This window comes from Rhinoraja longicauda, chromosome 38 (genome assembly GCF_053455715.1).
Source record: "Rhinoraja longicauda isolate Sanriku21f chromosome 38, sRhiLon1.1, whole genome shotgun sequence".
NCBI classification, from domain to species: Eukaryota; Metazoa; Chordata; class Chondrichthyes; order Rajiformes; family Arhynchobatidae; genus Rhinoraja; species Rhinoraja longicauda.
The window spans coordinates 11,580,434-11,594,162 of record NC_135990.1 but is presented as its reverse complement, the minus strand read 5'-3'; the positions used below and the strand labels follow the sequence as shown (position 1 = coordinate 11,594,162).

General features: G+C 45.9%; 1 protein-coding gene across 2 annotated transcripts in view; it reads right to left on the bottom strand.

The window, feature by feature from the left end:
* The window catches only part of znf592 (zinc finger protein 592), a 150,074-nt gene that overhangs the window by 20,340 nt on the left and 116,005 nt on the right, over positions 1-13,729 (bottom strand). For both annotated transcript variants that reach the window (XM_078429703.1, XM_078429704.1), the window contains exon 8: positions 4,284-4,396. In XM_078429703.1, coding sequence (XP_078285829.1) covers positions 4,284-4,396 — 113 coding nt within the window. The remainder of the gene's footprint in view (positions 1-4,283; positions 4,397-13,729) is intronic.

The window sequence follows — 13,729 nt, the reverse complement described above, 5'->3', positions numbered from 1 at the left end:
CGGACCAGACGGGATAGCCTTCGTTGCCCTCGTGCATCGATGAGCCTTAGGCGCACAACACCCTGTCGCCGGTTTGTGGTTTGTCCCTCCTCGGACCACTGTCGGTGGGTACTCACCACTGCTGACCAGGAGCACCCCACAAGCCTTGCCGTTTCAGAGATGCTCTGACCCAGTCGTCTGGCCATAACAATTTGGCCCTTGTCAAAGTCGCTCAGGTCTTTACTCCTGCCCATTTCTCCTGCATCCAACACGTCAACTTCAAGAACTGACTGGTCACTTGCTGCCTAATATATCCCACCCCTTGACAGGTGCCACTGTAACAAGATGATCAATGTTATTCACCTTACCTGTCAGTGGTCATAATGTTTTGGCTGTTCGGTGTAGGTTAGATGTTTTCTTAATAGTTAGGAGCAAAACCCTGAACTTGAATACATATTGGTCTTAAAAACAAGGAACAGCAAAGCTGGTTTACAAAAGCTTCTGTCTTTTCATCTCTGGCCTTTGTCCAACCATCTGCCTGTCAACCCCCCCCCCCCCCCCAAACACCTGTATCCACCTATCACTCTCCAGGCTTAGTCCTGCCTTTGATAAGACACAAAATGCTGGAGTAACTCTGCGGGCCAGGCAGCTATCTCTGGAGAAAAAGGATGGGTGATATTTCTGGTCGGAACCCTTCTTTAGACTGCGTGCGTTTTGAGAAGCAGCTTCCAGGCCACTGGGAGGAGGGGGTAGTGGACAACCTTGCTGTGCTTTTCCCTGTAGCACGCAGCAAGGAGATCTCTCTGGTGTTCAGCAATGGGAACTACTTTTGTAAAAAACAGACACAACAATGCTGGGGTAACTCAGCAAGTCAGGCAACGTCTCTGGAGGACATGGATACGTGACTATTTGGGTCAGTACCCTTCTTAGGAATGATTGTGGAGAGGGGGGAAAAGAAAGCCGGAAGAGAGGAGGAACGGTACAAATCATGGCAGGTGCTCACAGGTGAAGGGGTGAACGGGTTGATTGGCAGATGGTTGGACAAATGAAAAGACAGAAGGTGCGCGACAAAAGGATTGAAGAGTTGTGAATTGTGAAGCTAGAGGAAGGAATGTAGGTGAAAGGGAGGGAGGGGGGAGAAACAGATGCGAGTCAAGGTGGGGCACAGGGAAGGGGTGGGGGGAAAATAGGGTTAATAAATGGAATAACAGGTGCTGTTCCTCCAGTTTGTGTATGGCCTTACTCTGGCAATGGAAGAGAACCAGGATAGAAAGGTCGGTATGGGAATGGGAAGGGGAGTTAACATGGTTAGCAACCGGGAGATCCAGTAGGCATTGGCAGACCAAGCGCAGGTGTTGAGCGAAAAACAGTCGCCGAGTCTACACCTGGTCTCGCCGATGCTCAGGAGGCTACACCGGGAACACAGGTGGCAGTAGATGAGGTGGGAGGAGGTGCACGTGAACCTCTGTCCCACCTGGAAGGACTGCTGCGTTCCCTGGAGTTTCATCTCCTGAGGTTGCAGGGGAAAGTGCCTGGGAAGTAGGTGGCTTAGGTGGGAAGGGATGACGGAACCAAGGATTTGTGGAGGGAACGGTCTCTGCAGAAGACGGAAAAGGGTGGAGATGGGAAGATGTGACGACGTGATTAGTGGAGGAATCATGTTGGAGGTGATGGAAATGTCGGAGGATGATGTGTTGGATGCAGAGTTGGATGTTGTTTTGAATATTTCACAGTACAGCTTAAGCAAAAGCAAAGTTCCACCCTGGTGATCTTCAGACAGCTGACATTGCCCTTTTGAGATGCTCACAAGCCAGCAGAGCATTTTGAGAATTATAATTTCGCCATGTGCATTTTTTGCTTGTGTATTGGTTCACTGCTTCTGGTACAACCTCCAGATTTAAAAAATATGTTTTCGCTTTAAAAGGTTTATATATCTTGGTCGGCACGGGCAAGATGGGCCGAAGTGGCTCCTTCCATGCAGCATGGCTCTCTAATTTGAACCACACCAGGAGACACTGCAGCGATAGATAAATAGGACACAATCAGAAGTGTTTGGACGAGGTCTTTTTATTTGTATTTGGGGCATTGTGCTGAAAAGGCAGCCGTGGAGTTGGTGCCTTACAGTGCCAGAGACCAGGGTTCGACCCTGACTACGGGTGCTGTCTGTACATTCTTCTGCATGAGTTTTCTCCGGGTGCTCCGTTTTCCTCCCACATTCTAAAGACATGTAGGTTTGTAGGTTAATTGGCCTCTGTAAATAGTCCCTAGCATGTAGGGCAGACGTGTATGGGTGAAGGGTGGTCATCTTGGACTAGGTGGCCGAAAGGGCCTGTTTCTGCGACATATCTCTGAACTAAACTAAAACTAAACTAAGGAAATAAGATGCTACCAATGACTATATTACAATTTATTAGCATTTAAGGGGTCTGAGGTGAATGGAGGGGCAATTGCAAGTGTTATCCCACTTTTTAAGAAAGGAGGGAGAGAGTAAACGGGAAATTATAGACCAGTTAGTCTGATATCAGTGGTGGGGAAGATGCTGGAGTTAATTATAAAAGACGAAATTGCGAGCATTTGGATAGCAGTAACAGGATCGTTCCGAGTCAGCATGGATTTACGAAGGGGAAATCATGCTTGACTAATCTTCTGGAATTTTTTGAGAATGTAACTAGGAAAATTGACAGGGGAGAGCCGGTGGATGTGGTGTACCTCGACTTTCAGAAAGCCTTCGACAAGGTCCCATATAAGAGATTACTGGGCAAAATTAGAGCACATGGTATTGGGGGTAGGGTACTGACATGGATAGAAAATTGGTTGGCAGACAGAAAGCAAAGAGTGGGGTCCCTTTCAGAATGGCAGGCAGTGACTAGTGGGGTACCGCAAGGCTTGGTGCTGGGACCGCAGCTATTTACAATATACATTAATGACTTGGATGAAGGGATTAAAAGTACCATTAGCAAATTTGCAGATGAACAAAGCTGGGTGGTAGTGTGAACTGTGAGGAAGATGCTATGAGGTTGCAGGGTGACTTGGACAGGTTGTGTGAGTGGGCAGATGCATGGCAAATGCAGTTTAATGTGGATAAGTGTGAGGTTATCCACTTTGGTGGTAAGAATAGGAAGGCAGATTATTATCTGAATGGTGTCAAGTTAGGAAAAGGGGACGTACAACGAGATCTGGGTGTCCTAGTGCATCAGTCACTGAAAGGAAGCATGCAGGTACAGCAGGCAGTGAAGAAAGCCAATGGAATGTTGGCCTTCATAACAAGAGTTGAGTATAGGAGCAAAGAGGTCCTTCTACAGTTGTACCGGGCCCTGGTGAGACCACACCTGGAGTACTGTGTGCAGTTTTGGTCTCCAAATTTGAGGAAGGATATTCTTGCTATTGAGGGCGTGCAGCGTAGGTTTACTAGGTTAATTCCCGGAATGGCGGGACTGTCATATGTTGAAAGACTGGAGCGACTAGGCTTGTATACACTGGAGTTTAGAAGGATGAGAGGGGATCTTATCGAAACATATAAGATTATTAAGGGGTTGGACACGTTAGAGGCAGGAAACATGTTCCCAATGTTGGGGGAGTCCAGAACAAGGGGCCACAGTTTAAGAATAAGGGGTGGGCCATTTAGAACGGAGATGAGGAAGAACTTTTTCAGTCAGAGAGTGGTGAAGGTGTGGAATTCTCTGCCTCAGAAGGCAGTGGAGGCCAGTTCGTTGGATGCTTTCAAGAGAGAGCTGGATAGAGCTCTTAAGGATAGCGGAGTGAGGGGGTATGGGGAGAAGGCAGGAACGGGGTACTGATTGAGAGTGATCAGCCATGATCGCATTGAATGGCAGTGCTGGCTCGAAGGGCTGAATGGCCTACTCCTGCACCTATTGTCTATTGTCTATTGTCAGAGAGTTGTAGATCTGTGGAATTCTCTGCCTCAGAAGGCAGTGGAGGCCAATTCTCTGAATGCATTCAAGAGAGAGCTAGATAGAGCTCTTAAGGATAGCGGAGTCAGGGGGTATGGGGAGAAGGCAGGAACAGGGTACTGATTGAGAATGATCAGCCATGATCACATTGAATGGTGGTGCTGGCTTGAATGGCCTACTCCTGCACCCATTGTCTATTGTCTAAGTGAAAAGAATTGTCTCGTGTAAGAAGGAACTGGTTTAAACCGAAGATAGACACAAAAAGCTGGAGTAACTCAGTGGGACAAGTAGCATCTCTGGAGAGAAGGAATGGGTGATGTTTTGGGTCGAGACCCTCTTGGTGATTTGATCACGCAAGTCTGGCGCATTCACACAGTCTGATGCAATGCTTACCAACAGGTGTAGGTTCTCTTGACGCCGTCGTGATTCACTCGAACATGTCGCCGCAGACAGTGTGTGGCGTTGAAAGAACGGTCACACTGTCGACATGGATACCTCTTCATTGACTGTTGAAAGTGAGAAAGTGGTTTAAAAATAAATCATTATTGCTTCACCTTAAAGATTTGATGGGACTAATCTTACCTTGGTTATGGATCTGGAGACAATGCTCCAGTTGAGCGACTGGAGAGAGAGAGAGAGTGTTAGATTTAGCTCCTCGGCCTAAAGGACGAAGACACTGCGCATGTCCACAGTGGCCCTGGTGTACTCAGCCGCAGAGTACTGCGCCCCGGTCTGGTGCCGTAGCCCTCACGCTAAGAAGCTAGATGCTACCCTCAACAGCGCCCTACGGACCGTCTCCGGATGCCTACGAGCTACCCCAGTAAACCAACTGCCCGTCCTTGCCGGCATCGCCCCGGCCAACATCAGACGAGAAGCAGCCACGCTGGCCCTTTCTCGATAGGCACAGACCGGTGATTTCCACCTTCTCCATCAGATCGTCACAGAGACACCACGACATGTGCGCCTCAAGTCACGGCGCCCCTTTGCCATGCAAGCCCACGAGCTGCTCTGTACAACACCGGTTGACACTTCCAAGGCCACCTGGATCAAGACGAGATGGAGAGACCAGTGGAAGTCAGCGGAACCATCTAGACTACACCGCTACATCGGTGAGCCCATGGACGTCCCTGGCCAGGACCTGCCCCAAAAGCAGTGGATAACCCTCAATCGCTTGAGGACAGGCATCGGACGCTATGGAGTAGCGATGAAGAGGTGGGGTCTCGTGGACAGTGCCTTCTGCGAGTGTGGGGACCCAACACAGACAGTGGAGCACATGGTCACCAGTTGCCCCAAATACCGCCCACCGAATGGTGAACGAGGTCTGATTGACCTGGACGATGACACGTTGGCCTGGCTCGCCTCAACGGAGCTGCAGGTCTACAAGACATACGACAGAAGAAGGCGGCCTAAAGGAATCAAGTGATATGGGGAAAAAGCAGGATAGGGGTACTGATTTTAGATAATCAGCCATGATCATATTGAATGGCTTGAAAGGCCAAATGGCCTATTCTTGCACCTATATTTCTATGACTGGAACGATGGGCTAACTGGAGTTCATCTATTGCCACGAGTGGCCTACTCCTACTCCTGACTTGTATGTTCAGTCACTTTCCTACTAAGGGGTGGAGTGAGGGCTTTGAGAATTAAGAAAAGTAAACAAATACAACTCTCGGTTTGCCAAGCAAAACTCTGTTCTAGCACCTCTATTTTAAGACGGTGCCGGATGGCCTTTTTTTCAGGTCCTAGAGTAAGATCTACTAAGGTGGCGCAGCGATAGAGTTGCTGCTTTACAATAGACAATAGGTGCAGGAGGAGGCCATTCGGCCCTTTGAGCCAGCACCGCCATTCAATGTGATCATGGCTGATCATTCTCAATCAGTACCCCGTTCCTGCCTTCTCCCCATACCCCCTGACTCCGCTATCCTTAAGAGCTCTATCTAGCTCTCTCTTGAATGCATTCAGAGAATTGGCCTCCACTGCCTTCTGAGGCAGAGAATTCCACAGATTCACAACTTTACAGCGAATGCAGCGCCGTAGACCCGGGTTCGATCCAGACTACGGGCGCTGTCTGTGCGGAGTTTGTACGTTCTCCCCGTGACCTGCGTGAGTTTTCTCCGAGATCTTCGGTTTCCTCCCACACTCCAAAGACGTACAGGTTTGTAGGTTAATTGGCTTGGTAAATGTAAAAATTGTCCCTAGTGTGTGTAGGATAGTGTAGGGGGGGAGGGGAGGGAGGGGGGGACGGGGAGGGAGGAGGGACGGGGAGGGAGGGGGGACGGGGAGGGAGGGGGGACGGGGAGGGAGAGGGAAGGAGGAGAGGGTGCTGCACCAATGCAGGAGAGATTTGGGTCCAACGGGTCCACTTGGTCCACTATTGCTTGCATGACTAATTATCCTGCTGGTTCAACACAACTATATCATTCACCTCAGTCTTGCCACACAGCGAGTTTCACATTCTGACCACTCCCAAAGTAATTAAGTTTCCCATAAAATTCCTTCTTCACATGGTACAGCACAGGAACAGGCCCTTGAGCCCACAATGTCTGTGGGAACATAATGCCAGATTAAACTAACCTCAGTCTGTACATGAACCATATCCCTCTATTCCCTGCTTATCTGTGTTCCCCCATCACCACCCAAGGCAGCACTTCAGGCACCCACCACTCTGTGTAAAAGAAAACTCCTTTAAACTTTGCCCCTCTCACCTACAAGTTAAGGTCTCTAGATGTTAACATTTCCATCCTGTGGAAAAAGGTTCTGACTGTCTCCCCCATCTATGCCTCTGATAAATTAATATACTTCTATACATCTTTAATCTTTGCTCTGTGAACGGCTTGATTATATTCCTGTATAGTCTTTTCTTTGATTGGGTAGCATGCAACCATTATTGGTACACGTAACAATAATAAACAAAACTTTTTTATCCATGGTGCAGCTTTATAGACAGTTCTGGTTGCCACATTACAGGAAAGATGTGGAGGCTTTGGAGAGGGTGTACAGGAACTTTACCACGACGAAATGTTGCCTGGGTTAGCGTTTCCGCTGCAGGGAGAGGTTGGAGGGACTTGGGTTGTTTTCTCCGGAACATCAGAGGTCAAGGGAAGACTTATAGAAGTATATCAAAATATGAGAGGCATAGATATGGTAGACAGTCAGAACCTTTTCTGGCTGATCTTCTATCACAAAGCCATTTTCTTACACTCTTCCCACATCTCTTGGTTCTCTTGATATTCAGAAATCTATTGTTCTGAATGAACTCAGTTACAGGATCTCCACAGCCCTCTGGTGCAGAGAATTACAATGATCTTTCATTCTTGGTGAAGAGACTTCTCCCCCTCTCCTTGGTCCCAACAGGTCTATCCTTCGTTCTAAGACTCCAACCCCCAGCTCTCAACTCTTCTGTTCCGGACAACACTCAAAGGCAACTTGGGATGGGAAACACATGCTGGCCTTGACAACAACACCCAGATCCTAAAAATGAATAAATACAACTTTCTAAATTCTAGCACAAACTGAATTCCCGTGGAATTGGACTGCCCACCAACATCTGCAGAGAGCATCTGCAGTCTCCAGCATCCATGGAATTTCCTTAAACCCACACATCGGCATGCCAGGATAAATCACCGCAAGAAGAAATAGTTGTTTAGTTTAATATTAGTTTATCGTCACATGTACCGAGGTACAGTGAAAATCTTTTGTTGCGTGCTAACCAGTCAGTGGAAGGACAATACATGATTACAATTGTGTCATTCACAGTGTACAGATATATGACAAGGGATAGTAATAAGAAATGAGATAAAATTGGGAAATACTGTAACGTAAATAAGAAATTGAGGAGAATGACTCTTTCATTAGAAAATAGACAATAGGTGCAGGAGTAGGCCATTCGGCCCTTCGAGCCAGCACCACCATTCAATGTGATCATGGTTGATCATTCTCGATCAGTACCCCGTTCCTGCCTTCTCCCTGACTCCGCTATCCTTAAGAGCTCTATCTAGCTCACTCTTGAATGCATTCTGAGAATTGGCCTCCACTGCCTTCTGAGGCAGTGAATTCCACAGAGTTACAACTCTCTGACTGAAAAAGTTTTTGCTCATCTCCGTTCTAAATGGCTAACCCTTATTCTTAAACTGTGGCCCCTGGTTCTGGACTCCCCCAACATTGGGAACATGTTTCCTGCCTCTAACGTGTCCAACCCCTTAATAATCTTATATGTTTCGATAAGATCCCCTCTCATCCTTCTAAATTCCAGTGTATACAAGCCTATCCGCTCCAGTCTTTCAACATATACGACAGTTCCGCCATTCCGGGAATTAACCTAGTAAACCTACGCTGCACGCCCTCAATAGCATAACACTGATAAGCTTATTTCTAAAACCTAATATTGAAACAAATGGAAGTTAATAAATATTCACGGGACAATTGCTTTCTTAACATGGACGCCAAAATAAAACCATTGGTTTTGTGCAGCTTTTGAGTTGGATTTTAAACACAACTGAAGGAATGACAAAAGCACATCGAATATTGCTCCACCTTGAATAAACAGATTAAAAAGCAAAATAAGTGATTGTTCAAACCAAAAACTCAGTATTTGCGTAATTAATTTACAATTACAAGGCAGTGAACCTGCGTCAGATGGATTTGCGCGGTAATGAAGCTTTAGAGGTGTCTAGGCAAAGCTTCAATTTCTTCAGGGAATGCTGGAACAACAGAAGAACCAGGCACACAAAAGCTACCAGTTCACATAATCTTTTTCTTTGTGAAAGCAAACTCTCCTTGACACATGCTTTACAGGCTAATAAATCAACAGCCCTTCAAGCCAACAGAAAGTCATAAAAGAAAAAACATTGTATTACCATTATCCCTGAATTTACCTAATTGCGCAACAAATAGAACTAGTCCAAACAAGTTTTTGGTGGCGAAGAATGTGACGCAAAACGGCTTGATTAAAAAACAAAATGCTCCAATGGAAAGTGAGCTCAATGGAAACAACACCTGTCCCTTTACCTCCCCCCTCAACTACATCCAAGGACCCAAACAGTCTTTCCAGGTGAGACAGAGGTTCACCTACACCTCCTCCAACCTCATCTATTGTATCCGCTGCTCTAGATGTCAACTTCTTTACATCGGCGAAACCAAATGCAGGCTCGGCAATCATTTCGCTCAACACCTTCGCTCAGTCCGCCTTAACCAACCTGATCTCCCGGTGGCTGAGCACTTCAACTCCCCCTCCCACTCCCAGTCTGACCTTTCTGTCATGGGCCTCCTCCAGTGCCATAGTGAGGCCCACCGGAAATTGGAGGAACAGCACCTCATATTTCGCTTGGGCAGCTTGCAGCCCAGCGGTATGAACATTGACTTCTCCAACTTTAGATAGTTCATCTGTCCCTCTCTTCCCCTCCCCCTTCCCAGTTCTCCCTCTATCTTCCTGTCTCCACCTATATCCTTCCTTTGTCCCGCCCCCCTGACATCAGTCTGAAGAAGGGTCTCGACCCGAAACATCACCCATTCCCTCTCTCCTGAGATGCTGCCTGACCTGCTGAGTTACTCCAGCATTTTGTGAAATACCTTCGATTTGTACCAGCTTCTGCAGTTATTTCTTACACTCAATGGAAACAACAGTCATAGTGGATTGACACAAAAAGCTGGAGGAACCCAGCGGGTCAGACAGCAACTCTGGAGAAAAGGAATAGGTGATGTTTCGGGTCGAGACCCTTCTTCCTTTTATAGCAAAGATGATGATGAAATGGATAAGAGTGTAGAAGGTAGCACCAATACAGTCGTCAATGTAGCAGAAAAAGTGTTGAGATTTGGCTGTAGGGATGAAGCTGTTCTTGAACCTGGGCATTACAGTTTTCAGGCTCGTGGCAGTTGAGTGTGTGGCTAGGATGGTGTGGCCAGGATGGTGTGGGTCTCTGATGACGCCGACTGCCTTTCTGAGGCAGCAACTCCTGTCGATCCATCCCTTCGACGGTGAAGAGGTCAGAACCCGTGATAGACTGGGCAGTATTCACATTTTGCAGTCTTCTTCGCTCCTGGGCATTCAAGTTGCCAAACCTGACCGTGATGCAACCAGTCAATATGCTGTCTACTGTACACCTGTAGGAATTCAAGAGAATCCTCTCTTACATATCGAATCTCCGTAATCTTCTCAGGAAGTAGAGGTGTTGATGGGCTTTTTAAAATAATTTATTATCAGAGTGCTGGGTCCAGGACAGAACTTCAGAAATATGCACTTCCAGGACTTTGAAGCTTTTGACTCTCTCCACCATCGTCCCGTCGAAATAGACAAGATTTATGGGTCCTCGCGACTCGGGACCGAGTGGCCGGCATCAACAGGGAGGTGGAAAAATCTCTTCACCGAGAGACGTAAATCTTTGTCATTCTCTTTGGTGTAAACCGTCTATCTTCAGTGTAAACCAGTATCTGCAGTTCCTTCCTACACAGTAACAGTGGATTAATACATTTGTGCATCGAGTCTACGTCAAGGTCTAAGGAATAGCGACTCGCCCAAGTTATTGGCAGTTGATGGAGACGTTTTTTGGAAGGCTGATAAGATTTTGGGAATGCAGAGAACAGGTGGGAAAAAAAACCCAAAATTGGAAACTGGCTCTGATTTACACAACTTTTATGTTCTTCTACACAGTATAAATCCAGTTGCTGTACAGTTCATCTATTGTACAAGGTTTTCTGGAATTTCCGAAGCCACAGTTCACCGGGAACACGGCCTTCAATATGGCAATGAGTTGAGCCAAAGAGATAACATTGGCAGAGCCAAAGATCCCTTAAATGGTGGAGAGGTCAGTACTCATGATGCCAGAGCGTTTGCAAATACTACTGAAGGCAGACACAAAATACTGGAGTAACTCAGCGGGTCAGACAGCATCTCTGGAGAAAAGGAATAGGTGAGAACTTTCGGGTCGAGAACTTTCTTGCTTTGGTCTCCCTCTTTGGAACATCATCACAAATTACTTCTAAGAGAACTTTTAATCGTTCATAAAGTGGTAAGCAAAATAAATTAAATAAATTATAACTTCTGGAAAGAAAGGACACCAGTGAGATCTGGATTGATGCCGTCTGCCCATGAGGAAATCAAGAGACAGTCGCTTGGAGAGAACAGGGGCAATGAATTTGGAAGGGATGATGTTGTAGTTGATGTTGAGTTATAGTCGATGAATAACAGCTTACATTTGCATTCCTGCTGTCCAGCACAGACACTTGTCAAGAGTGTTTTATTGTCATATGTCCCAGATAGAACAATGAAATTCTTACTTGCTGCAGAATATGTAAACATAGTACACTGTAAATAATAATAATAAGTCTATTGTAGTTCAGAGCTTATTTGAGGTTGTGGTGTTTAATAGCCTGATGGCTGTAGGGAAGAAGCTGTTCCTGAACCTGGACGTTACGGCTTTCAGGCTCCTGTACCTTCTTCCCGATGGCAGTGGTGAAATAAGAGCGTGGCCTGGATGGTGTGGGTCTCTGATGACGCTGGCTGCCTTTTTGAGGCAGCGACTCCGATAAATCCCTTCGATGGTGGGAGGTCAGAGCCAGTGATGGACTGGGCAGTGTTCACAACCTTTTGCACTTGGATTGTCTTGGTAGGAACACACTTCTCCACACATTTCCTTATAAAGTCGGTAACATCTGTGGGGTATTCGTTCAGGTCCATTGCCGAGTCCTCGAGCAGTCCACCAAGTCCAAGTGGTTGTAACGTTGCAATGTGTTTAGTCCTCTTCACCGAAGCTGCGCTCTTCAGTCACTTCCCATATGTAGGAAGAAGGCAGGAGCACAACCAGTCCTTCCAAAGTGCATGCAATGGATGGAGTGTTAGGCATCTCTTATGGTGGAGTGTTTGATCCTCTGGTGCTGCAGGCATGATCAAGGAGGTGAATTCCCTTAGGAGGTTGAAGGGATGGTATTGGGAGCAGGAATCAGGAGACCACATCCGAGCACCATGAAGAGATGACCACGAGGCAAATGTCAAAACATTCTTGGAAAGGGATGCTTAGATTTGAAGTTGAATCCAAGATTTAACTTCGATTCAACTTCAAACCCAGAGCAATTTCTACACAAAATGTTGTCAAAAGGTTAGATACGGAATAGACTAATTTCTCCACTATATATTGTACTTTTGCCAATAATGGTACAAAATGTTGTGATTTGCAGAAATATTACCCGTGGCAGAATAGGTGCTTCCCCCGATACTATGCCAATCTATTATTGGTTGCTTGTGAAAGAAAAATATAGTGAATTGTACTGGCTGGGACAGAGAGGGGAAACAGGTGTGGGACAGGGGGGGAAAGTTGCAGGTCGGTAGTCTGATCTGTTTTCACGTAAAGCCAATTTAATGGGGAATCAACAAAGAGTAGCCAAAGCAATTAGGGGTTAAGCCTAAGCAGTTTCCTCAGTTATCTAGCTGTATATATTGCGAATAGCGAGGTATGAATATTGATTTCTCTAATTTTAAGTAAACCTTGCATTCTCTCTCTCTCTCTCTCTCTCTCTCTCCAATCCCCCTCGTTATCACCTCCTCCACAGCCACCAATGGACCATCCTTTCCTTGCTCATCCTTGCCGGCCTTGATTTGTTCTTTCCATACCGATCATTCTTTTGTTCTTTGTACCTCCTCCAGTTTCCCTCTCCTCTGATTCTCAGTCGCAACCCGAAATGCCATCTGTTCCTTCTCTCCAGAGATGTGCCTGACCCGCTGAGTGACTCCAGCATTTTGCGTCTATCTTCAGTGTAAACCAGCATCTGCAGTTCCCTCCCATTCATGAATTGTGATCCAGCTCTATATAAATCAGCTAGGCACATACTCTTGCTGTTTCAGTAGCGGGAGTGCAAATTAATTATAGGAATTCTTCAATCGTTTTGCACATTCACTTTTAATGCTAAATGCTACATGGAATCCTTCAAGGTGATTTAATATCACTAACAATGAGGAGAATTATAACACTCTCCACAAAGTATCAGTGGTTAATAGCAATGAACAGAAAATTCACAGCATTTACTTTAATATTACAGGAGTTACTTGATTTAGGTATGTACCTGCGTTCTACACTTCATTCAAAGGAACTTCCCTTGGAAACTGAATAACCATCAATGGTCATCAGTGGGTCTCATGAATTCAACAGTCCAAGGCAATGATTAGGTAAGTTGCACATGAAATCTACTGAGCTCAATAAATTACTCAACATTTAGTTGAGTAATTAGTTGAAAAGAGGCACTCAAATCTGCAAACATAAATAGTTAAAATGGAGCTCTCTCAGATAATTATCATAATGCATCATAATTATCTGTTAAGGGATCGCCTCCTTACGTCTTTCTCCTTGGGAATAATCAATGTGCTCCACATAATATCGAAATGGCCTCCTCTCCAGGCACTGTTGATTTCTATTGACCTTTTCAAAATTGCTGTCAGCCTTTACTTGAAAAAAATGCACATTTGCAGATTCAGACAACTCTTTCAGTCCCAAAGTCCCTGTATACTTAGATCTTCTAATTTCCATAAAAGATTGCTGAATCCCAACAATTCCGTTTTCATTCCACTCAAAATGACATTAGTGGCTTGTTTTTTGGGACTTCAAATATGATGCATTGCCTCTATCTCTCCATTATCCTCTGCAACATTTGTTTCCCTCAAATGTCTCACTGTTGCCTAGCTTGGAGGAATTTCACTCAGTTGGTTCTACTTTGTCTCATCCTTTTATAGCCAAAACATCTCTGGCAATATATCTTCTCCATGTCCCAGACAACTTGACAGGCAGTCCTTCACACTGCCTGTCCTCAAGTACCTGGTGTATTGTGTGCAGTTTTGGTCTCCTAATTTGAGGAAG